General features: G+C 41.8%; 2 protein-coding genes across 2 annotated transcripts in view; both read left to right on the top strand.

The window, feature by feature from the left end:
• itfg1 (integrin alpha FG-GAP repeat containing 1) overlaps positions 1-1,089 on the top strand; it is a 162,019-nt gene extending 160,930 nt beyond the window's left edge. Inside the window, exon 18 of the mRNA XM_034571059.1 lies at positions 37-1,089. Coding sequence (XP_034426950.1) covers positions 37-96 — 60 coding nt within the window. The 3' untranslated portion in view covers positions 97-1,089. The remainder of the gene's footprint in view (positions 1-36) is intronic.
• Positions 1,090-2,413: 1,324 nt separating this feature from the next.
• LOC117753137 (neuropilin and tolloid-like protein 2) lies at positions 2,414-25,201 on the top strand. The gene is made up of 10 exons (XM_034571051.1): positions 2,414-2,905; positions 8,369-8,425; positions 8,688-8,831; positions 11,037-11,285; positions 12,322-12,369; positions 12,901-13,028; positions 16,903-17,131; positions 21,480-21,593; positions 21,757-21,887; positions 22,873-25,201. The coding sequence occupies exons 1-10, from the start codon at positions 2,896-2,898 to the stop codon at positions 23,602-23,604; spliced, it is 1,842 nt and encodes a 613-aa protein (XP_034426942.1). The 5' UTR covers positions 2,414-2,895; the 3' UTR covers positions 23,605-25,201.

The following is a 25,201-nucleotide window of genomic DNA, read 5'->3' on the forward strand; positions in this document are numbered from 1 at the left end:
ATGCATTTCTCTCTCTCTCCCCCTTTGTGTGATCAGAAAGCAGATGACCGAGAGAAGAGACAGGAAGCCCACCGTTTCCATTTCGATGCCATGTGAAGTGCATCATGGGAGAACATCCTTTCCTGCACTCCTCCGCCCGGCTGCCACCCTCCTTCACACACACACACACACACACACACACGGAAACACACATTTTCGAACAGGCTCATTTCAAGGGCCAATAAATTGTTCCTCATTTGCACCAAAACGTTTCTTTTTGATATTTTTCAGTCCTCGAGTCAGATGTAAAAAATACATGCTCCACTTCATTTATTCATTCCAGTGTTAGAAGTACAGAAGCTGCAACAAGGCCATGGAAACACAAGAGAAATCCTAATGGAGATCACACACAAGTGTAAAGCAGGGGTTTCTTGGACTATTTTGACAAAATGACAGATTTCTGTTGAATTGCCCAACAAGTTATGAGCAATGTTACTTGAAACCCAGTTGTGTGTAACTGTCTATTGTCTTTGTCCTGTTGATTCGCCTCCTGTTTCCATTTGACTGAGCTGTTGTTAAGTAATCCTTCATTTTATAACCTGGGAAATGAAAGTGAACGGAATTCTGTGATATCGATCTGCGCCTCGCGACTGCAGCAGCAACTGGGGCAATGTGAACAAAAACGGACGAGTGCTTTTTTCTGCCACCAATCTCACCAAAAATGGTGAATGGCCGTCAGGTTTGCTGAGAGAAAATTCATCTTTCTCACTCTTGACTGTATCACAGTGCATCATGGGAGTGCCAAAAAGCTTCTGTATATCATCCTGCAAATGTCTAATGCTACTGCACTGAGGCTCAGTGACGACTCTTACAACTGTCCCTCCAGCTTGTTTCATCTTGTTGTCCATCTGAAAGTTAATCTGCTGTACATTTGTATTTATTTTACAAGAATGAGCTCATGCCTTTCCATGTGATTTGCACTTTTTTAACTACTGATTAACAATGGCTGTTTGTAATTTATTTTGTTTTGTGGATTTTATTTGCAGCTGAATGTTGAAGCTACTAAATGTGTTGACTTACTTAGGTTGATAATAAAGATTTGTCCTGTTTCAATCGACTTTGTGTTGGTTCAGTTTGTGCTTTATTAGACATCTTATTAAACACTTTACCTCTTGTATTAAACACATTAGACGCATTAGGTCCCGAACCCATAATTTACCACTTGTAAGAAATCCCCCGCTGGAACTCATTTCTAAGAACATTGTTTGTTTTGTAGCAGGGAAGCTAGAGGGGAATTTACACCCAAAATAATCATCTCTACACGCTCTCGTTAACTAAATTTGAAGTGAGTGAAGCCGTGCAGAAATTAAACTGCCTTTTATTTTTCTAAGAGACCCCTGGAGCCCCCTTTAAGAAACCCTCTGGTCCCAGCATCCCACCCTGCTAATTAATACAAGGAGGGTGTTGACGTTCCCTTTATGGCCAATGAGAGAGATTTTCTCAAACAGATCACAACTGATGCAAATCATGGGCGATCATACATGTTACACTAACATGCACTTCTGATAGTCATAGCTGTGTGCATGTGAGAGTTTGCTGGGAAAGAGAGAGAGAGAGAGAGAGACTTAAAGCAATGAGGGGGTGGAGCACTACATCTTATGTTAAGCTGCACAGAGGAGGCACACACAGAACCGGAAACGAGGCAATATAGCCTAAAAATAAAAGCATGGAAACAAATACCACACTACTGCTGAGAAGCACAGTAGAGTTGTGTCCCTAAACCCTACAATTATATTTAAAACTAAATATAATTATTACAAACAATTACATACAAATATAATTAAAACTAAATATAATTGTAAAACTAAGATTTAAAATGTGCATTTGATTATTCATAACTAAGTGGATTCTAGTTTCTAATGTGCCCTTAAGGCAAATTTAGAATGAGACTGATGTCCAGATAACATTAGACATACATCCTCATGGTTTGGGGGATACACTGATAGAACAGCTTCTGTCAATAGAGTTTCACTTTAGTTTCTTTGAGAACAAATACGTTACTGCTAACTTGAAAGGTTACATTATTATTGATCTGCAAGATATCTGTAATTAAGTGGAGCCATTGGACAAAAGTACGAACAGTATTTTACACAATCTGCAGTGCACTTAATGATCGAAGTATATGTGTTGTTCACTCTGTCTAAAAACATAACAAAGCTACTGCACATATCCAGAATAAATCCCCAAACAATGCAAATAGCAAAAACCACTAGTGTCATGTGTTCCTTTCTCCTCCTTTGTTTTACTTATTGTAATTTAACGCGCTATGAGTTCATTGGTACTGTTTTATTTTGAAAGAAAGAACCGGAACAGGGATGTCCTCAGTGTGTCTGCCTTGACAGCCACTCACTGATGTCAGCAGCGCCCACGGCTTAAATGAGGCTGGTTCAGGAGTGTTTGTGAGTTTGGTCACAGACGGAGATCAGACGCTCTCCTCCTCTTTCTCCTCCTTCTCTCCTCCTCCTCTTCTCCGTAGTCCTACCACATCTCTCTGTCTCCATCCACCCTGCGTCCATATGCGTCCTCTGGATACCTACCTCTCCTAGAGCGCGTCAGGATCAGTCCGTCTCCACATGTCTCCACCTCCGCTGTGGTCCCTGTGTGTGCAGTGGTGATGCCTGGCTAAAAGGCACTGCAGCAGCGTTTATCTTCCAGCCTCAACGCGAACTGAGCCGCGGACCGTGGAGTGCCTCTGGTGCCGCTGCTGTCCTCTGGAGCGTGGCTCTGCGTAATGGATTTACTGTTGGCGCAGAAAAGTTGGATTTAGTGAAGCGCTCCCTGAAATGGACAGAGGAGGAGGTTGTTTTTAGAGAGAAAGAAGCGGCTGCTGGGGTTGGATTCACACCGGGAGAGGAGATGCTCAGAGGTGAGTGACAAGAAGGAGCCGTGTGGTGCGCGTCAGGGTCCGGCGCTTTGGGCTGGAAGAGCCCACAGTTCATTATTTATTATTCTTATTAAAGCTTGGAGTCATACATTCATCCATCAGTTCTTTATGCATTTCCTCCTGTTTGTGCGGTGGATATTTCATCTGCAGCTCATTCAGATTCGAACACGCATCAAACATTAAGGCGTGAATGGTAAAACAAAGTCCTCGTTTTTATGTATTTCTGTTAAACTGAGACAGAAATGACGATCTACAGGTAATGATATGCAAAGTGTCCTCTGATCAATGTCTACTTGCGTTCTCTGTAGCATCGACCTGCGTTCTTGTGACTTTTTATGGAAAATCTTAATTTTCTCTTGCCTCCACTGACATCGACATTAACCAGTGTTCTATAATGCACCTCTTCAGTGGCAGCCTCTGCTGAGCCTCTCATTGAGCAGAAAGGCAGACCGGTTGGGTTTGAACCACATCCAGTCACTGTGAGGGGAAAGAAACTGAAACTGACTTCACTTGATCATAGATGTTTCATGTGTGGACCAATTAGAAATGATTTCTGAATATTTACTGTTCTAGTGTGAAAAGGCAGCAGCAGAGGAAGCAGAGGTTTGTGCAGCAGCAGGTTTGAGCGTCTCTGTCCATTAAACTGAGATTCATGGCTCTAATGGACACTTAAGGTCAAACATGATCTGAAACCCACACATGGCCTGATAAACCTCCAGGGAGACGTGTTCCCGACCTTCTCTACAGAAAACTTTGTGGAGACAGAAGGAAGAAGAATATGGAGGATTTCCGGTGCACAATTTGATTTGAAATCACATAAAACAGTTGATTCTGTGAATAAAACTCAACTCAGCTCGTGTTACTTCACATTACTCACAGCAGCCATCACGTCTCCATGAATCTGTCCAATCAGCGCGTGTCCGCTGTGCTGCGCGCGATACGCTGCTGCACGCGCACAGCTCCAGCCCGTGTCTCGCGCCATCAACACCTGAGGCACGCGCCGCAGCTGCTGTGCGACAGCTCGTGCTGCTTTCATGGAAGAGTTCATGTAGCTGTAGGGTAGAGGCTGTGTTATATACAGGTATTATATACAGGTATTATATACAGGTAGATATGTGTAGGCTGTGTTATATACAGGTATTATATACAGGTAGATATGTGTAGGCTGTGTTATATACAGGTATTATATACAGGTAGATATGTGTAGGCTGTGTTATATACAGGTATTATATACAGGTATTATATACAGGTAGATATGTGTAGGCTGTGTTATATACAGGTATTATATACAGGTAGATATGTGTAGGCTGTGTTATATACAGGTATTATATACAGGTAGATATGTGTAGGCTGTGTTATATACAGGTATTATATACAGGTATTATATACAGGTATTATATGCAGGTATTATATACAGGTAGATATGTGTAGGCTGTGTTATATACAGGTATTATATACAGGTAGATATGTGTAGGCTGTGTTATATATAGGTATTATACACAGGTAAATATGTGTAGGCTGTGCTTTACAGATATTATATACAGGTAAAAATGTGTAGGCTACGTTATACAGATATTATGTACAGGTTTTATATACATGTAATTATGTGTAGGCTGTATTATATACAGGTATTATATACAGGTAAATATGTGTAGGCTGTGTTTTATACAGGTATTATAAACAGGTAAATATGTGTAGGCTGTGTTATATACAGGTATTATATACAGGTAAATATGTGTAGTCTGTGTTATATACAGGTGTCATATGCAGGTATTATATACAGGTAAAAAAAAAGGTTTTTGCGTGCGGTTCACAGCAGAATATCCAGAGGAAATGATCTTTGTCAAGAACATAAATGTTTGCAGCACTTACTGTAGCCTACTCTTTTCAAAATAAAAGCACACCAGCATTTCTGTTGACTGGATCAATTTATTAAAAGGTTTTTATTGTAAAATGTTTGCTGGAGAGGACGATGCATACTGTCTAGTACTGGTATTTATTTGAGTAAACAGGACTACGTTTATACAAGGAAATACAGTAGTTCTACCAGAAACCTCACAAAGGCTAATTAAAAGTTAGTGTAAAGAACTTCGGGTGATGGGCAGTAGTCTCTCTCTCTCGCTGGGTCTTCTTCTCTCTCACACACTCACACACACCACGTGACTGACGCACAACAGGTAAAAAAAAACCTTTTCATGTCAAACCACTCGTCAAGGATGAAAACTAAATGTTGACGTATGACATCACAGAAAAAATGATATTGTTTATGGCCTATGTACAAGCAGCTCTGGCAGGAGTAGCTCCGCTGCAGAACGGTGGCTGAACAGCAGCCAGTGTGGCCCGGGCGTCAGAAAAGATGTCAAATGACATGACCTAGCTACCCGCAGTAATTGTTCCTGTCCTTATTTAAGAGGAGCCGGCATTACATGAAACCTCTAAGTGGGATTAGACGATGTATTTTTTAGGAGGTGTCCTGCAGACCTAACCTAAACTAGAGTATGTGGATTTGGCAAAGTGTGAGGATTAAGATAATAAAGAGTATGAGTGATGCAGTTTGTGAGAGAATGTGTTTATTGAGATGCTTTGTAGTGCTGTGCTTGTTACTGTTTGTTATCTATATCCATTTATGAATGTTCACAAGATCTTCTCTTGGTTTTACCTGACAATGGTTGCAACTCCTCAGTTTGTGCAGTGGTGGATGTAGGATTTTTGTAACTCGGGGCCACAGTTTATACGCAGGGGCCAATTATATGTCCAACATCCATGCACAATTTCTGATTCAGTAAGGTGCAGATTTAAGTCATTCCTTGTTTACTGTTAGCTCTGTAGCTGTGAGCAGAACATCATTGATATATTTTGAGTGAAGCACAGGTGTTCATAACTTTTACAGATTGAGATTTGTTAACATTTCCAACCACAGGCCCTGGTGAAAAGATGATTAGATCCCATTTTGCTTGCGGTATAGCTTGTTTGCAGTGTTCCTGCTGGGGCTGGACGATATTGCCAAATATTGTATGAAGATAAAAATATTCATATCAGTGGATATTGATAATTGTTATGACAAATGTCAGGTTATTTTGATCTCTTTTATGATTTGTGCTCCGGGGTAAAGGCTCTTCTTTATGAGCAGAGTATAACAGACACTTGATAAACAGTCAAACTTTTAACAAATCTCAGGTAGATCAGTATGTGTTATACCTTCTCACTGTGCATTAGCATTACATGGACTTTTGTTATATTGCTATTGATGAAAATTAAATGATATATTTATTTATATTCTTTTATTGCCCAGCTCTAGTTCCCTCTTTCTGCAGCTTTAGCGACGGGCTTTTACAAGAGCTTCAGTGGAAACTTAGATCTTCCACCTGTTATTTTGGAGGTCTGCTCTGTAAACGTTCCCGCGGTGGTTCACACTTCCACCTACGATACTGGAGACAGAAGTAATGAGGATCCTGGGGGGTGTGGGGTGGGGGTGATTGTGTGTATTTCAAAATGAGTCCATTTAAATGTGCCGGTCCACTGGTGCCCTTGTGTTCACTGCTTATGTTAACCATGCATTCTTCTTCATTAGACCCCCTCCTCTTTTGCACTCTCCTTCTCTCCTCCCTCTCTCTCAGCCTCTCAGCCTCCCATCCTTCCTTCCTTCCTTTCCTTCCTTCCTTCCTGGGTGCCCATTATGCAATGTGCCAGGCTCACGCTCGCTCTCTAATTTGCTGTGAGTGGGCCAACCTATTATGAACTCAGTGGGGATCAGGTCTACAGCAGCTTATCAGAGCGAGCCAGTGGTAGAAGCTGTAACATGCTCACCCTTGGTGCAGATATCATTGTAATACAACATATTTCACCTATTGTCTGTAGTCATGTTCAGCCCAAATGCCTGTCTCCTCATCAGCGCTGTATAATCCTCGGAGCCTGTAATCCTGTTTTTTATACTCAAGCTTTATGTTTATTGTGCCCAGAGGCTGCAGATTAGTGGGTGAGAGTCTTGTATGTCTTTAATGACCTACTAGTGACTCCTGTTAACCGTCACCTATGGCAAGTGAAGGTGTAAATTCCCCAGCAACGGCTGCACATATATTATTTCACTGTTATATTAGGCTCTTATACTTTTACTTTACCATCCCTGCTACTGACGTTTACGGTTCTTCCCTAAACCACTTAAATTCTATACAATTTATATGATGTTTTACAACCAACAACACGACCATCACTTTGTTTTAATGTTGAAGATAAAACTGATAAGCTGAGACAAACGATGACGATGAGTGGATTGTTAGTTTTTTCGCAGATGCAATGGTTCCAGCTTCTTTATTGAGAATTTAGAAACCAATAATCAGTTCATCTGGAAGTCAGTCTGGAAAACAATCATTGGCAGCCATAGTTCAGTACATTGAGAACTGAGCAATGCAGCCAGAATGTAACCAATGGATGAGAACAGTTCATTAATGCTGTGTTGACATATAGTCGATAACAAGTAGAAGATTGGTGAATATCAATAGTTAGATTAGTATCACTGAACCATATGATACATTTAATTACATGACAACAGTTGACATTGATGAAAATGTTTTAGTCTTCTTTTATTGGGTCTCTCCTTTCTTTCCCTGTGGTTTGCTGGTTTGAGAGTCTTCACTGTAAAACAGGAACAAACTGGTGACAATTGTCCAGCTGTGCCATAAGATTTCTGGTGCTGTCTCTCATGATCTTTAGCATCTGTTTGAAGTGAGGGCCATCGCTTAGGCAAAGGCACAGACAATTGTCTTGGACCCATGGCATCTATTAAATGTTGAAGCTCCCATCATGGCTGAGGACCTAATGGGAGCACTGACAGATACAGACTGTTCTTTGTTCCTTCTGCTAATGTTTTTTTAAATAAATTAGAACTGTGCCTATTGTGATCCTTGGAGATAGTGACGGTTTGATGGATCTGTGCCGTGTATGTAATGTATTGTTATTGTGTTGGACTATTGCCTGCAAAGCAAATTGCCTCTCAGGGACCTCAAGGTTTTACTTTACTCAACCCGCTGGTCCACAGTTAGAAATGTGAACTTCAGCCTCTGCAACTGCCTAATGTTCAATGTTCAATGTTCAATACCTTCAGTCTTATTCATTTGTCTTTTACAAGATGATCCATCACTAAACACAGGATGTTTTTCACTACTGCTCATTCGTGAATGATTTCTATTGGCAGTGATATGATGACATTTACAATACTACTACATACTACATTATACGATTATCTTTTCTCTCACAGCTCTCCTCCTTTCTCAGAGATTTACTTTAAACTGAATCGATATGTATATTGTGCTCACTATTCGTCACGGTCTGCTGAAATCAATACTGCATATGGTTACACATTCTGTGGCTGCTGAATAAGTTGAACATGAAGATTTAAAGTGTGTTTTATGTCACCTGTAGCTAATGTGTAATATCTCTTCTTTACAGCGTGGGTACTCTTCTTCCTAATAGAAGAGGGTTTCGCTCTGGCACAGAGAGCTAAAGGTAAGCTCCAGCTCGAGTACGTTTCTCTTCTGTTGATGTTGTTTCACCCAAACTGACTCTGACTGGTCTGAAATTAGGAGGAGTCGTCTTCACTTGTATCATAAGACAAAATGGCTCCGTTCTCAATTCTGTCCTTTCTTTCCTGCCTCTTTATTCCGTATCTGTTTTTTTGTCCTTTTTTTTCAACCCTCCTTCAACTCTACCTCATTCATCCCCCAACTCAATAATCAATCTGTCTGTCTGTTCTCCTTTCTGCTTTCAGATGCCCAGAGCGAACATGGTGCCCAGAGCCCCAACCAGAATGACTGTGGCACGTGGGTGCGTAACATCAATGGCGGGGTGTTCACGTCGCCAAACTACCCCAACACCTACCCACCCAACAAGGAGTGTGTCTACATCCTGGAAGGTTAAAACTGGTCTTTTCCCTCTGATCACTTCATTATGTGCTTGGTAGCAGAGCAGCTGACATGGTTTCCTGCTCTCAGCGCACTGCTCTTTCAGTGAATGTCATTAGTCTGACTGACATTGTTTTATATAACCTTGCCCCTATCTGATTTTTGTCTTCTATCTTCTGGAGGGCAACAAGCCTGACATTTTCTGAATGAGCCATCCTGAATTTTTTTTCACCTCACAGTTAAAGCCCTTTTGAAAATGATGGAAAGTAGCGCATTGTGCTTATCCCTGACTTATGGCCTCATCGGGCTGGTGCTGTGTTCATCTCTATTGGCAGGGTGTGCCAGAAGACTCCGCTATTGAATGAAACATAAAAAGAGATGGAACATCTGCCACACAACTTAGATTGACGCTGTATACTCTGAATTGCAAAAATCCTTGTCATCACTTAAGCGTTTATCACCAATAATCACATCCATCAGTAAATTAGTGACCTGCTGCACTGGAAGCATAATGAAAAGCATCATTAGCAGCTATAGGAGGAGAGGTCTGGGACATTGGTTGATTTGTTTTCATAATAAACTGATGACCTGTCTGTCCATGAGGGTAAAGCACTCTCTTTCATGCAGATGAGATGTGTGCCTGGATTCTTCATTGCCATGGTGGGTAATATATTTTACACATGGCTCAAGGGCTCCCCTGTGGACAAAGCAAGCCCAGGTCGTCTCTGAAGAATAAGGAGTGACTGTCACAGTCAGCCCAGGGTGCGTGCGTGCAGTGGTGCGCCACAGTCGGTCTGGAGGCAACAGATGGAACCTATCATTTGCTATCATTCGTTCTGAATGGCCTTAGTCATATTCATATCCGAGCTGCAGTGCTGAGCCTTTGTTCTGCCTCTTATAGCAACCGAGAGACGCTCACGTTTGGCAAAAGTGCTAATCAGAATGCTTTGTAATCATGATTGTGGTTAGTGATGATCATTGATTGTGTCATGTCCCCCAGTTCATCATCTCAATAGATTGGAGTGATTTATACTTGATGCGCTTTCTCTATCAAGCTGTGACGTGCATGGTGTGTGTGTGTGTGTGTGTGTGTGTGTGTGTGTGTGTGGTGTGGTGTGTGTGTGTGGTGTGTGTGTGTGTGTGTGTGTGTGTGTGTGTGTGTGTGTGTGTGTGTGAAGATTGAGTGAGATTGAAAGTTACACAGAGAATGAGACTCAACACACCAGGGAAGGATAGACAGAGAGCAGGAAGTGCAGGAGTACAAGCTGCTCATTCAAGCAGAGAGGGATAACAAATTCAAAGACAAGAAGTGAGACAGAGTCACACAGAGAGAGAAGAGATTCTCCTGTATTATTTTACTGCAGTTACACGCTGTAACATATACACATGTGTCCACCCTTGAACTCGCTCTTTTCATTCTCTAAGGGCATGTTTTGGCTTCACCATGATTCACAGCCTCCCATCACCAGCATCTTTATTTAGTATGATTCATCTCTAAGGCAGGCTCTACTTGCCCTGACAAATACTTCCTCTGTGCGTGTGTGTGTGTGTGTGTGTGTCCTGTGCATGACGTGACGCATGCTTGCAAATGAGAATATGCACCTTCTTGCTCATGTTTAAGAGACCATCATAGTGAGATTTTAGCTGACTTTGTTCTTTCATGCTTTTGCAATTAGAAATTTGCTCATAATAGTTTTTACCACAGTTACTATGAAACAATTCTCCTCCGTGTAATAAATGTTGCTCGATCATTGTGGCTCTTTCTATAAATATATCCCTTCATATTGAATGAAGCTGTAAGGAATACTAACATTCAGGAAGAGTCAGATATGACCTGACTAGATGCCATGCTGCATATTCATTGGCTGAATAAGGCTTTATGTGCCTATATGATAGTAGCCTGCACAGAGGTCTGAGCCAACTTACTGACGTACAAAGTTAGCAGCAACAACCTACAGTGGTCAACTTCAACACCATGAACTCACATCTGACTCACCATTTAATCTCGCTTTAGAATTCCATGTTGATTTTTCTTTGTCCTGTAAAAACAACATTTAATATTATCCCCCCCCCCCCCCCCCCCCCCCCCCCCCCCCACCCCCCCCCCCCCCCCCCCCCCCCCCCCCCCCCCCCCCCCCCCCCCCCCACCCCCCCCCCCCCCCCCCCCCCCCCCCCCTGTTATTCTTTCTTTCTCCTCTCTCCATTGTTCACCCAAGCTCTCCCTAGACAAAGGATTCAGCTGGCTTTCGATAAGAATTACTACATTGAGCCCTCGTTTGAGTGCCGCTTTGATCACATAGAAATCCGTGATGGGCCGTTTGGGTTCTCACCGCTGATTGATCGCTTTTGTGGTGGAAAGAACCCAGGCCTGGTCACGTCAACGGGACGTTTCATGTGGATCAAGTTCACCAGTGACGAGGAGCTGGAGGGTCTTGGCTTCCGCATCAAGTACACCTTCATTGCAGGTATTTACACCCAAACTGTTTTAATTCAACTCCACTACACCCTGTGACTTTTTACACTAATTGCTTTACATATCAAAGGTTTTGAACTGCATCTGGCTATCAAGTCCCTGTTCAGACCTGCTATTAACATCTGTCCTGAGAGATCAGATCACAAGTGACAGCGTTACGGACTTGCGTTCCCAACTGTCATTATAATGCGTCCTGAACGTGTCTCCTATGGCCACCACTGGCATGCAAATAAATAAAGTTTGTGAAGACCAAATCGTGTTTTTTTTTCTACCCAGAGTTTACAGTTTGCCTGTGTGCGTGTGTTGGCAGGAGTGAGAGAGAGAGAGAGAGAGAGGTTGAGAGAGGAGTCATGAATCTCGTGCAGATCTGCTATGAAGAAAGTGTCACTAATTTTAGAAATGTGTCTTATCATCGTGTTGATTTTGTGGTGATCGTCACAAACAAATCAACTGAGAATCATTTGCTGTGAAAATGTTGCAGGTCAGAGGATGTAAGCTGAGGAGGCGGTCCTTCACATGTGGCCCAGGATGTATTTGCGTTCTCACAGTGAAAACAAGATGGCCAAATGCGTCCAAGGCCACCTCTGAATGTGTTATTTTAAATCAGATCTCATTACACATTCAAGGAGCCTTTGGGTGTGTTCAGACGTGTACTTCGTGCTGACCACATATGATTGGATCACTCAGGACGGATGTTAATACCAGGTCTGAAAGGCAATTAAAAAGAGAGACTATCAGCAGGCTGGACATCCACTGATCACCCATGCAGTTTTCAATATTTCAAACATCTTAGGCCTCTTCCCTTCCCTTTTTCTTGCTTTTCAGCAACCACATGTTCAACGCCTCCTGAGTCTGAACCCAATATACCTAGAAATCAGCATCTCCCATCATGTACAGACATTAGCTTCAAACAGACCCTTTTCAGTTTTATCTGTCCTCCCTTAATAGGATCTTATCTTGTGTTCTCTGCTTACTCATTTCTGCCGTGTGGATTGAGAGTGATGTGCCTCCAAATCTTATCATTTCAGACCCTGATTTCCATCTGCACGTGGGTGGACTGCTAAACCCCATACCAGGTAAGCTCTTCAGTATTTCATTGGTTTGTCTTCGATCCTCTTTGAAGAGCTCCTCTGTGTTTGGAAGCTTACCGGAGGCAATCTTTGTCTCTGACGTGAATGCTGAATACACAAATGTACCTTGACAAGCACAATTTTACATGAAATGAAAGGACACACAAACACGCATGTGCACACATTTAAACACATGAAAGAACACACACCTCTTTTATCCTGCGATTCTCTCCCTGTCTTGCTGCCATTGTTCCTCTGTCTTCTTGTTGTCTTTTTATCCTAATCTGCTGCGCTCACTACAGCTCCACCCTAAAGTCTTTACTTCTCTGAATAAAATCCTTCATCTCTCCCTGTTTGTCATGCTCCTCGCCTCACCCTACACCTTTTCCTCTTTATTTTCTGCTCCTCACTCTGTTTCTCTGTTTTCTCCTTTTCTTTCTTCTTTCTTGCAACTCGTGTACCTCTGTGTGACCCCTCCCTCTGTCAAACACCTTTTTCTTCTTTCCTCTCCTTCACATTTCTTCTGTCTTCCTCCAGACTGTCAGTTTGAAATTGGCGGATGGGATGGGATCATTCGCTCCAGTCAGGTGGAAGAGGAAGAACGAGTGAAGCCTGGTGATGCTCTGGACTGTATCTGGACCATCAGGGCTCCCCCTCAGTCCAAGGTCAGTATGAGAGAACAGTGTACAGATGTTGTGGCTCATGTTTGCTATATACGTTCACAACAATCCATTTCAATAAAGCTAAGGTCTGTAGGTCTGGTCTTTGATTTTATTTTGACAAAAAATATACAGGACTTTATTTATTACATGTAGTTGTGATAAAAAAAATCTCTAAACATCCTGACTTATCACTGTTAAAGCACTCAAGGACAGTTATTCAGCTCTCTAGGAGATATTTGTTAAAGCCACTGACATTGGCTCCACTGAAAGACTGAACAATGTTGGATTTTTTTATTTTACATTTGACTCATCAGTACCATTGTTCTCAGTTATGTTTAGTTATATTTCAGTATCCATGAAGTTGGTGCTCATCCTCCTCAGTGCTTTGTAAGAGCTGTATGGCTTTGTTCACAACCAGCTCAGAAATCTGTTTGGTCAAAGCCCTAATGTCTTCTTATTATTGTTATCAGGGTAAACGTCACAACAAGTGATACAAAATCTCTCACTAGCGACTCATGCACTCTGTAGTCTATCTCAGAACAGATACATAAAAGGTTATCCAAAAAAGGAAAATGACGAGAAAATGATTTAGAAATTTCTCATCAAGTGGATGATGCTCTAAATATAATGAAGAGCAACCGCTCAGACATTCTTGATAATTGTGGAGTCAACTCTAAACTCACCCTCTGTACTTTCAATATGTTCCCATCATCTGTCACTAAAGTTGTTCCTGCACTTCACATTTTTCCAGTGTTTCCCACATAATTAGTTCAATCTATGGCGTTAGCAGGGATGCACGCGCACACACACAGACATTGCTGTCGTGCACAGATTCCAAGTGACAGATACACAAAGAGCACAGTCAGACTGTCCCACTTCGAAGGCTTCTTCAAATGTGGCTGACAATTACGTCCTTCCATCCCTGAGAAATGAAGGCTCGAATGTAGCAGTGGTGAATGGAACAGAAAGGCAAAGGCTTCACTAGCACTCCCAATCTGTGAGAGCCAGGAAGAGAGTAAAGCATTCACTCTCTGTGGCGAGGCAAATGCGCAGCCTGGCTTCATATGGATTTCATCTCTGGTGAACTTTGACCCACAACATTCACCTGCATTCGCCGTGCCCCGAAGAATAAAAGACAGATCTACGTTACATGCCACGTTCAGGTACACACACAACTGCAGCTGAAACTATAAGGTCTGACTGTCTGTGTGGACTGTAATGACCACTGTCTAGATAATAAATGGGAAAGTTTCTTTTCTCAACATTAATATCATCTTACATTGTTTTCTAACTGTTTAATTAAATGTGAAGTCACATTTAGATCTGTTCTGTTCCAAAGGTAATTAATTAAGTAAACAATCAGTCAAGTGGATGCAGATTTATAAAAGCCTGGAGTGGTTTTCCTCATTCAACCATTTTGAGTGAGTGCATGTGCTGTAGTATCATTGTGCGCTCCAGTCACTGGGAACAAATCCTCTCCTATTGTTTTGATTGTAATTCAAGACATGAAGGTTGTGAGCAGTGTGAATACACAGAAAGGCGCAGCATGGGGGAAAAGCAACACAGACAAATCAATTTGATTTAAAAAGACCAGAGTGAAAGCCTACTGATGTGTTCTCATAATTTATGATGTTTATGAGAGGACATCTGAAATCCCACTGAAATGATAACCATAGCCGGGCTAGCCTCAATTCATAGCTGCTGTGTTTCTCCCTCATGACTAAATGAGTCATCAGCACACTGATATGCTATTCACTGGCCATAATATAGTCACACAAACACACGCACATCTAATGAAGTATAAAAGAGCAGATGCACACATTCGTTCACAAATTACATAATACACTGTCACATACAGTTCTGTAAGCAATTACACATTTGTATACAAAGTAATATTTTATGCACACACATGTGAACATTAGTGCATGACTAACACACGCACACACACACACACACACTCCTCCCACACAGACACAGATTCATCGCCCACAGATATTTCACTGGTCCGACATGTGCAGTGTGAGGCAGCCGTTAAGAGGATCTGAATTTAGCAGCAGCACTGAGTTGCCTAACCAGAAATTAGCTCGGCGGAGCAGAAGGTACAGAGCAGCACATCCAGCAGCAACATGAGAGCAGCTACTTAACTGCTGCATGGTTACAGGTGCCTGTGTGCTTAATGTGCGCATTTCATCTGAGGCTAACTCATGACACTGCGGTGCAGCCAGGTCACAGTGGTGTTCATGTAAGTTACTGACACGATTTATTGGGGCTTTTCACAGAAGATATTTAGATCTATTAGAATATGAACAAAAGCAAGGCTGCTGCATACCCCTCTCCTCACTCCTCCTTTCACAAGCATGAAGGAGAAATTTAAGTGGCCTTCAGGCATAGATGAGTTTAGCATATTTAGGGGTGCTTGAGCATGACCAGTTTGGTACCCAAAAAAGAGCTTCCAACAAAACTGGTTCCAGAGCTTTAAATGGCTGCCATACTCCTCTCGGAAAAATGTGGCGTTCTGCTTTGCTTACCGGGTATTTGGTCAAAAAACTGCTAAAACGACTTCTTTCACACAGCAATGTGTTACAGCTGATAGAAAGAGCCAGGTCTACTGAAATCAGTGGGAGAAGGGAGTACACATATATGCATGTCACATTCTCATATAGGGGCTGAGCACCCTTAAAAGACTGATCCTAGAATCGCCCCTCTAGAGCCAGTGCTTGGTTTTCTGGGCTAGTATAGAAACATGATGGTATAGGGCTCTGTGGAAGAGGTCCTGATCCCAGTGTCGATATGAAGGGCTCATTCTAATCTAACACAAACACAACAATTTATCATTTCAGGTGATTGTATATTATAAAATCATAATGATGAATATAATCTTTTTAAAGCACACACACTAGACACACTAAATGCTTTATTTATTCAGTAGTTATTTTACAAGATGTAAATGTTGGTCAGGACAGTTTGACTCCTTGTTTATAAGATATATCTACTTTTATGGCAACAGAGAACAGAAGGAAATGCTGCCCTCTCTTGCACTTCTTCATCTTTTTGCCACACCATCACCCACCATAATGTGTTGTAATTATTAACATTATTAATGATGCCTTCCATTTAGATGAGCCAGTTAATGTTATTAGTCACGCCAGTGTTTTTTTTTACACTTGCTGACGAGTTAAGATGTTTGCTGAGAAAAATGATATATTCAGTGACTGAGAAATTGGTTGCAGTGAACTGTTAAACCGTCACATCAATAAATCCCCATCATCCCTAAAGTAGCATCTAATCACGCCATCAGACTGATTTACTAAGCAGTTGTGGTTGGATTGTTATCATCACATCTTAGAAATAAGGAACTTTTGTGTATCATGTGAACATTTCAACATCATGAAACAGGCCTGGATTTCCTGCTGGTATTTCACTGCGGCGTTCACCGTTCCACTGTTCAGTTCACTGCTCTTCAGTCCCTGTGGTATTCTCTGAATTGAGACACAGCTAAGAGACACGGTGAGAGAGATAGAGCAAGGAGTACTCATGTCAGATATTTTCAAAGTTTAATTAAGTAGCCAGCCATCAGTATGTGAATAATGCATGCTTGCATCGCAAATTAGATTCGATTTACTTGGTTGTTATTTGATTTGTCTGTCGGAGCATCTTCTATCTATCTTCTAAACTGTGCAACCTGTTCCTATCCCAGTGCACTCCAGGGACTCTCTTCTACTTGATTCAATTAAAGCATATTTTTCATGTATTTGCCCTCATAAGCGCACAGCTGCTGATTATGTTCAGACAGCTGTGAGGTGAGACTAAAGATCGCAGTGGCGTTGGCACATTTGTTAGCCTCCACACTGATTTCCATCTCTCACCTTGTCTGCAGATCTACCTGCGCTTCATGGAGTACCAGATGGAACACTCCAATGAGTGCAAGAAGAACTTTGTGGCCGTGTACGACGGCAGCAGTGCCATCGAGAATCTCAAGGCCAAGTTCTGTAGCACCGTGGCCAATGACGTGATGTTGGATAACGGCGTGGGAGTCGTGCGAATGTGGGCCGATGAGAAGAGTCGACTCAGCCGGTTCCGCATGCTCTTTACTTCCTTTGTTGACCGTGAGTACCAGTCGTCTTGGTCCTGGAGTTCTGCCTTATTTATCCAAACACTGTAACTGTATCAGTGAAAGACAAAACTCTGTTCCAGCTTCATTTGCCTCCTATAACTGTGTAGCAGTGTGTCACAGACTACTCGACTAGTCGACTATCAAAGCCATTAGTTGACACTGTGAATAGTTGTAGACGAGTCGTTCATCTGTGGGTTTAACATGGTACAGTAATTAAGCAGTGGCAGGGGCATCTACAGCAGATATGCACCAGGGGGCTCTGCTGTTAGTGACAAGCAGTTGTCATGTGTGACTTTAACACTGCAGTGTGGGGACTAAATCAGCACACGTGTAGTAAGAGCCAGAAGAAATATGGCCATATGACGAGATTCAGATGCTTGACTAAAAAGTTACAAAATTGAAGACTGCCCTATTGTTCACCAACAATACCAGGCCAGCACTACCCATAACCATGTAAAGCTACACCGGCTTAGTGCTAACGCTAGCAGCAGCAAAGTTAACAAGGAGGAGCGACAACAGAGTCGAGGGAGGGAGAGACGACAATCAGAGAATTATTTTAACGCCCTTTCTATTTATCACACATTGACAGGGATTAGACAAAATGTGGCCCTTGTGATTAATCCACTAGCTAACTACTTTTTTGAATAGTTGATAACCACTGCTCTCTATCATAGACTACAGAAGGAGCATGTATTATCACTTTATTATAACACCCAAAACCAGTCACCACATTACCCACACACAGAAAAACAGTTGTTGTATGAGGTTCCACATTCTGTCTGCATCAGTAGCTACTAACAAACACTGAAGGGTCATTTCAGGGAAGAAGCTCAAACAATTATTCATGTTTTTTCCCATAAATAATTCTTAGATGTACCAGATTAATATGTTTTTTTATTATAAAATATTTATAGTAAAAAAAAAAGTATTTCTCTATTTTGGTTGAAAGAGAAGCCAATTGGTTTTAATTGATATCCTGGGAATAATTATACATTAGGCTTAATTTTTAAAGGAGGAGGGAATTTAAAACAAATGAGGTTGTACATAAGGAGACAGAAATGTCTGTTGTTGCACCATTATATTTTCATTAAATGCCTGAAAAGAGGGAGATATTAATTGCCCCATTCTCTTGCGCTCTTCTGAAACCCTGGGTGAATGCGTATGTTGTTTTCATCAGCAAAGCCATAACCATTTCAGTCAGCACTTAATGGCGTTTTAAATTCAGCAAGGACGGGGGTTTTTTTTTACTCTGAGAATCCTTCAGACCATTTGGATGCTCATTAATTCTGATCACACAGTTCATCTTAGAGAAGTCTGAAGTGAATGACTCCCAAACTTTATTTGGTGAGAGTCAGCCACCAGCTCACAGTTTACTCGGAGGTCAGAGACAACCATTAATCTTTGTCACTCGGAGAACAAGATGAGTTTTGCCTTTCACACTCCATCATCCTTAATGTGCTCTAATCTTCTGACAGAGCCCCCGCTGAAATGTAAACCAGACATATTAAGACTTTCCTGAATCCACACATGCACTCTCACTCCTGCGCGTGCACACACACACACACACACACACACACACACACACACACACACACACAGCGCATACATTCAGATGTGAGTTGTGAGCTTGTGTGGGGGTAAGAGGGCGAGGCGTCGTTGACACCCTCTGAGAAACTACATTTTGAAGGCGGGAGATGTATAATCAGTGTTGAAGTGATCACAGTGTCTAGGGATTGACCTCGTCTACAGGCTGATTGGGAGATGCATACACACACAGATCTTCAACACACACACACACACACATACTGTACATACATGTCCCTATGTCAAAGTTATTTAACCCTGAGGCAGGAGAAGCATGCGGACTCAGAGTTCTCAACACAGTGGACCACATATCAGAGTGAAGCTGGTGGAGCAAACCACAATCTGTTTCAGTTGTGATAAAGATTCAGAGTGTGTCTGCCTCTGCCAAAGAAGAGACAAGGAACATTTTTGTCAAGGGGGCTGGGAAAGGATAATTTGTAGACTTGTATATATCATAAGAGAAATAGGTTCAATGTTACAAGAACAAAAAAGGCAGGAGTACCTTATAGTAAAAATGTGGTCAGATATTATAGCAAACATGGGAAGAAAACATATGAGGAGCTAGAGAGAAATGTATCCAAATGATATAATACACAGATATTACTGGACCCAATTAGACTTCATGAAATGGAACGTTGGAAGAGTAAAAGTCAGCTGGGTACCTTGGTTCACTCATTCTGGTGTGAGATGTCTGAGATATTGAGACAGCTCCACCATTACACGCACAATTTTGTCTCCTTCGTGACAAAACAATAAAACCTGGACACACTGGCCAGCAAATTCAGTTTTTAAAAGTTGGTTTTATCACGGCTGCCAATACTCATATTGACCAACTGGACAAATCCTGGATGTCCCATAGCAAAGGAATGGATCAATGAAATTGTTTAAGATTTGAACATATGAACATAATTTGGGTAGAATTGATAATAGGACTGAGACATGGGAACACTTCAGATTTCCATGGTTTTATTTTATTAAATTTTATGTAAATGGCGGGTCGTCCTTTACTGTGAAATTGATCTGTACTGTTTCTGCTATATGGTATACTCGTGGTGGAAGCAGGGGGCACTGTACAGGCATTTGATGCTCTTTGTCAACACTGCAAAGGAAAAGAAATCAAGAATACGATGTATTTTTTACTCAAACATCAAGGGTTTATAGGCTCAGTTCAAACCTCCTCCTGCATCTATGTTCTTTGTTTATAATCAGGTAAAGGTTTTGTATATAAATGAAGCTCACTTGATTCATCTTGATTCAATAGATGAGAGGGAAACAAAGGAAAAATACAAATCATAATCTCAAATTGTATTAAATGAGGACGAATTCAGGCGAACTCCAATTCAAGTCGGGACAATAACTTAGTTAATGGAGTTTTTGTCGACATCTTCACTTATAAAACCATTAAGATAATTTTTTAATTAGCTTTAAATAGTAGCTTCTAATGTGAACTGGTCAGATGTTTCACTTTTGTAAATTGCAAACTGAATGTCCTTCTCTCACAAGTGCCTAACACTACTTTTTAGCAAATACACACGTTTTTATGATCAAGAAGCACGTTTTAAATTGTGAAAAAGTGGTGACACATATGAATACATGGAGATGTCAAGAGAGTTTGTGGTGATACAACTGTGTTGCTCCATCTAATGGCTGGTTTCAGATTAAATTTGCCACTTGTCTTAGACATCGTATAGTTTTAGGTCTAATAAAGGTTTGGAAGTTGACAGGCATCAAATCTAATTACTTGCACAAACATGCCTGGTTGTAAAGCATAATTTCTTAATTTGCAGTGTACGGAAGGTAAATTAACGTTCAGTTCAAACTAATTAATATGGCTGACTGCGTGCTTAGTTGATTGCTCAGCTCAATTATGGAAGGTCTGTGAGAGATTGGTTGTCCTCCACTATATCAAAAACGTCAACACCGTGTTAAACGCTCAGTTGTAAATTGAATGCCTGTCTGTTACACAAGCCTCGGTTTGACTCCCTCTGGACCTGCAGCACAATATTATGCCAATGTCCAGTTCACCCATCTGTGGCCATACATTAAATCCAGACTTCCCATAGCTTTTACTGTGGCTCCAAATCTACAGACCCAGGTATCAGCCTCATCCCTCAGCCTCGCTCTCTCCTCTGACTGGCGGTGCATCGATCTCCTGAGCCCAGCAGCCAGCTTCAATTACTGCTCATCTCTGTCTCTGCCATCTCAGCCTTCATACGCTAACACTCACTTTAATGTTGGGTCTCTCACAGCACCTGCCTGACCATCTGCACACCCTGATGGTCCAGAGCCATTTCTACCTTACCCCCCAACCCCCTGTCTTCTTTTTCTTTATTGCCCCTCTCCTCCTGTCCCCATTGTAAAATGATCCACACACCCAACTGCTCTCCCCCTCTCCCCCCTCTCTCAAACTCCCTTGACGTGAAGGCTGCAGCTCAGTGAAGCTGCCATCTCCTGCCTTCATTAGTCCCTGATGTCACATGTTGTTTCTGCAGGAAATGGTGATGTGTGGCCTTGTGTGATCTGTTTCCATTAGACCTGAGCTTTCAGGACATAATAGAACGTTTTCTCTTTTATTACACGCAACTACAGATTTCTGCAGCCAAATGGTTCTCTTATCTGTGTTATTGTTTTGCTGTTATTATCAGAGTAGCTTCTGGTCCTTATCTCAGTGTCGTCATCTTTTACTCTGCACTGAAAGCTGTTGCTTTTCTGCGTTTTTTGACAAATGCTGTTTTCTCTGTCTCTTTCGCCTGCAGCCCCGTGTTCGGGCAATACGTTTTTTTGCCATAGCAACATGTGTATTAACAACTCTCTGGTGTGCAATGGGGTTCAGAACTGTGTCTACCCATGGGATGAAAACCACTGCAAAGGTGATTATCCTCTTTCTGTCAATCATCGCTTGTTTACTTTATTGTGGTTAATTTGTATTTTAGGTTGGATTTATTTTTTCCTTCTCATACGTATACATTTTCTACTTTCCATGACTTTATTTTGTTTTCTTATTCTCTCGTCTTGCTCTCTTGTCCTCTGCAGAGAAGCGATCAAAGGGGCTTTTCCATCAGATCACTAAGACCCATGGCACTGTCATTGGTGTCTCGTCGGGCATCGTTCTGGTTCTTCTCATTATCTCCATCCTGGTCCAAATGAAACAGCCAAGAAAAAAGGTAACTCGTCCTTTGTGACTGACACGTTGATTGGCAGAAAAACATACCAAGCCCGAAAGGTAGAGGTACTTAATTGAAAGGGATTGTGGGATTCCAGACCAGATGGGGCCACATGTAGCTATGAAGACAGAGAAAAAAAGAAATCCCTTGGATTTTACACCATTACTGACCATCACAAAAATAAAATAAAATAAAATAAAAGAATAGCATAGCATAGCACAGGAATTGTTTGGTTCCAGTTTTCTTTCTGGTTTAATAACGTTCTATTAACCTGCTTCATCTATTTGTACTTCAGTTTGAGATTTCCTAAAATTACCCCATGGCACTCCTTAACCAGAAAGAGTTTTTATACCTGGTCTATTGAATCTGTTGTTTTTAAATACATTATTGTCTCTGACTCCTATGAAATAACATTTCTCCATCTATGACTGTGAAATATTGTGAAAAAATGTTCTAAAGGATCTCGAGGTTTTGGGCTCTGAACAGATGGTTTTGATGCGTGGAAATATTCTCACCCTGCAACTGTATGAAAATAATTTTAGGACCTACAAACTAACATCACAGTTACGGTGCATTCTGATGGAAACTACAATATGATAACTGAAGCACCAACATTTTAAAATCTAAAGTATGGACAACATTGGTCATTTTTATAATGTAAAAATATTCATAAGTAATAAGATATGATTGACGGTGATCTGGAAACATAAGGAACAACCTCCAAACCTTCATCAGAATATAATACAGTCATTGCTAAATTATGAGCGGTGCACAGATGCTACCTTTTTTTTTCGAGCTGAGCCTAACTGACTTAGATCCAGTATGAGCACTATAGACAAAAATGCAGTACAGAAATCTCTCATAAACAAAAGTGTTCTCGTGTATTACTCATAGGAGAGTCATCAGTGTTCTTACATCTGTTGTCTTGGTATCAGTGTGAGAACTAGTGGTCTCCTAATCACTTAATTTAATGGTTCTTTTCCAGGTTGTAGCACGTCGACCCGGTGTTTTCAACAAAGCTGGATTCCAAGAGGTGTTTGACCCTCCGCACTACGAGCTCTTCTCTCTACGGGACAAGGAGATCTCCTCAGACCTTGCTGACCTGTCTGAGGAGCTGGACAGCTTCCACAAGCTGCGGCGCTCCTCCACCATGTCCCGCTGTGTCCATGAGCATCACTGTGGCTCACAAGCCTCAGTGGCCACTGGTGGCGGCAGTATGAAGCACAGTCGCACCACCCTGAGCTCTATGGAGCTGTCCTACCACAACGACTTCTCCAAGCCACCGCCCATGAAGACTTTCAACTCCACGGCCAGCTACAAGAAGAGCTGCTACGGCTACAAGCAGCACTCACAGACTCACGACTGCGACCAGCAGGTCATTGAGGACCGCGTCACTGAGGAGATCCCATGTGAGATCTACGGCCGCGGTGGCGGAGGCGTGGGAGGAGGAGCCGCAGGTGGAGGAGCAATGGGAGGCCCATCAGGAATAGCAGGAGGAGGAATTGGAGGGCCAGTGGGGATAACAGGAGGATTGGCGATGGCTGGAGGAATGGGTATGCCGGGTGGAGTGGGCATGGCAGGGCCAAGTGGCATTGCTGGAGGTATCGGTGGTGGGATGGCGGGAGCCTGTGGAACCCTCAGTGTCCGTGGCAACAGCGCTCGTAACAGCACCACCATAGTTGATCCACAACAGCGCTCCATTTCCATGGACTTCTAGATGGAGAGAGGGGGAAGAGAAGCAGGAAGAGAACGCAGGCAGATCTTTGTTTTCACTCATCAAGTTGAAATAGCAAAGAAAAGAGTCACAATAATCCTAAACTGATCGCTCCTGGTTCTTCTTCTATTATTTCTATCCAAGCTGCATTCAACAGTACTGTGGGTAACACTGGAGGATCCTCTCCACACAGTCACATGTGGAGATTTGAGAAGAATGAGAGACAAGAAATGAGGCACCAGAAGAAGAGAAACCCTGAGGAAACAAGTTGTTTACTTCTTCACAAAATTGAAGGATTTCACATGCAGGAAGTGTGGAGACATCTGCTTTCTTCTCTAGTCTTCTAATTATTCAATCTCTCCCTCCATCAGAGACGTACAGGAGAATGTTGTCGCATGCAGATCCAGACTTCTCTCTGCTCGGTCGCCTAAAAGACCAGGAAACCGCTCAGATACTGGGAGAGAGAGAGATGGAGAGACTGACTTTTTACATGTATTCACCTGCCATGCACAGATATATATGATATATAGTGCGTCTTCTAATAATTTATTTGAGTCTTTATTTTTGTCAGTGTAATGTACTATTAGATCCAGTATATATCCAGCCTCATGATGATGTTTGGCTTTTAACTCTTTAATCTTTTTTCAAATGTTGCTCAGATGATTTTTAATGAAAATGACTTAATCCATGGTGTGGTGTTGATGATGATGATGAGTTTGATGCTGATCAGAAACCCGATGAAGATGTGATATTACAATAATAATTATGTAGTTTTCATGCTTACCTCACACATACACAGAAGGTACGCTCCATCCAGTCTCTCCTCAGGAAGAGCACATGAAGAGACTCTTATTTTGGTAAGAAATAGAATTGAAGAAAAGACTATTTCTGCTCTGTGAGCTTTATAGCATATGGGCATTCAGGCAATAAGTAATCGTTTATTAATTATGCTTGGTTGTGAGGCCTGGACTGAATCGAAAATAGCAACCATCCCACTCTCAGACCCCCGTCTCTTCCACCTTATCAAGACATAATGTGATTTCTCAATTTCCCCATGAACCGGGTGTTTAAAACAAGCACAACCTGTTTCCCTCCAGAGACAGACATGTAGCCTATGTGGGACTCATTTATTATTTTAACCACTGGTTGTATAATTTCATTCTGTTGAATTAAACGAGAGCTTACTCACCTCCCATGGGTTGAGCTGTTCTGTTCATTATAACCAAGAAAGAGCTGGAGATGTCACGTTCAGGTAAGATGCATATCGTGACATGTGGATTGACAAGAAACATTCATACAAGGTGCTTTAGCTAACTAGAGTAACCACACTGCGGTTGTATGCCTCCGCCGACCAGTGCAGTTTCTGTGTACATATTTCTACATACTTTTTTTCTAGATTCATATAAGGTCACTGTGACCTTTGACTACTGAAACATAATCACTTAATCTGAAAATCTTAGTCAAAATGACAACTGGTCAAAAGTGAAAGAAATTCCCTCAGGCCATCTTGAGATATCACGTGAATGGAATAGACAGATGACAATGGCTCTTATTAAAGATAAATTATCTGAACAAAAAATTAATCGTTTGCAAGACTTTT

Source organism: Hippoglossus hippoglossus, chromosome 3 (genome assembly GCF_009819705.1).
Source record: "Hippoglossus hippoglossus isolate fHipHip1 chromosome 3, fHipHip1.pri, whole genome shotgun sequence".
Classification (NCBI taxonomy): domain Eukaryota; kingdom Metazoa; phylum Chordata; class Actinopteri; order Pleuronectiformes; family Pleuronectidae; genus Hippoglossus; species Hippoglossus hippoglossus.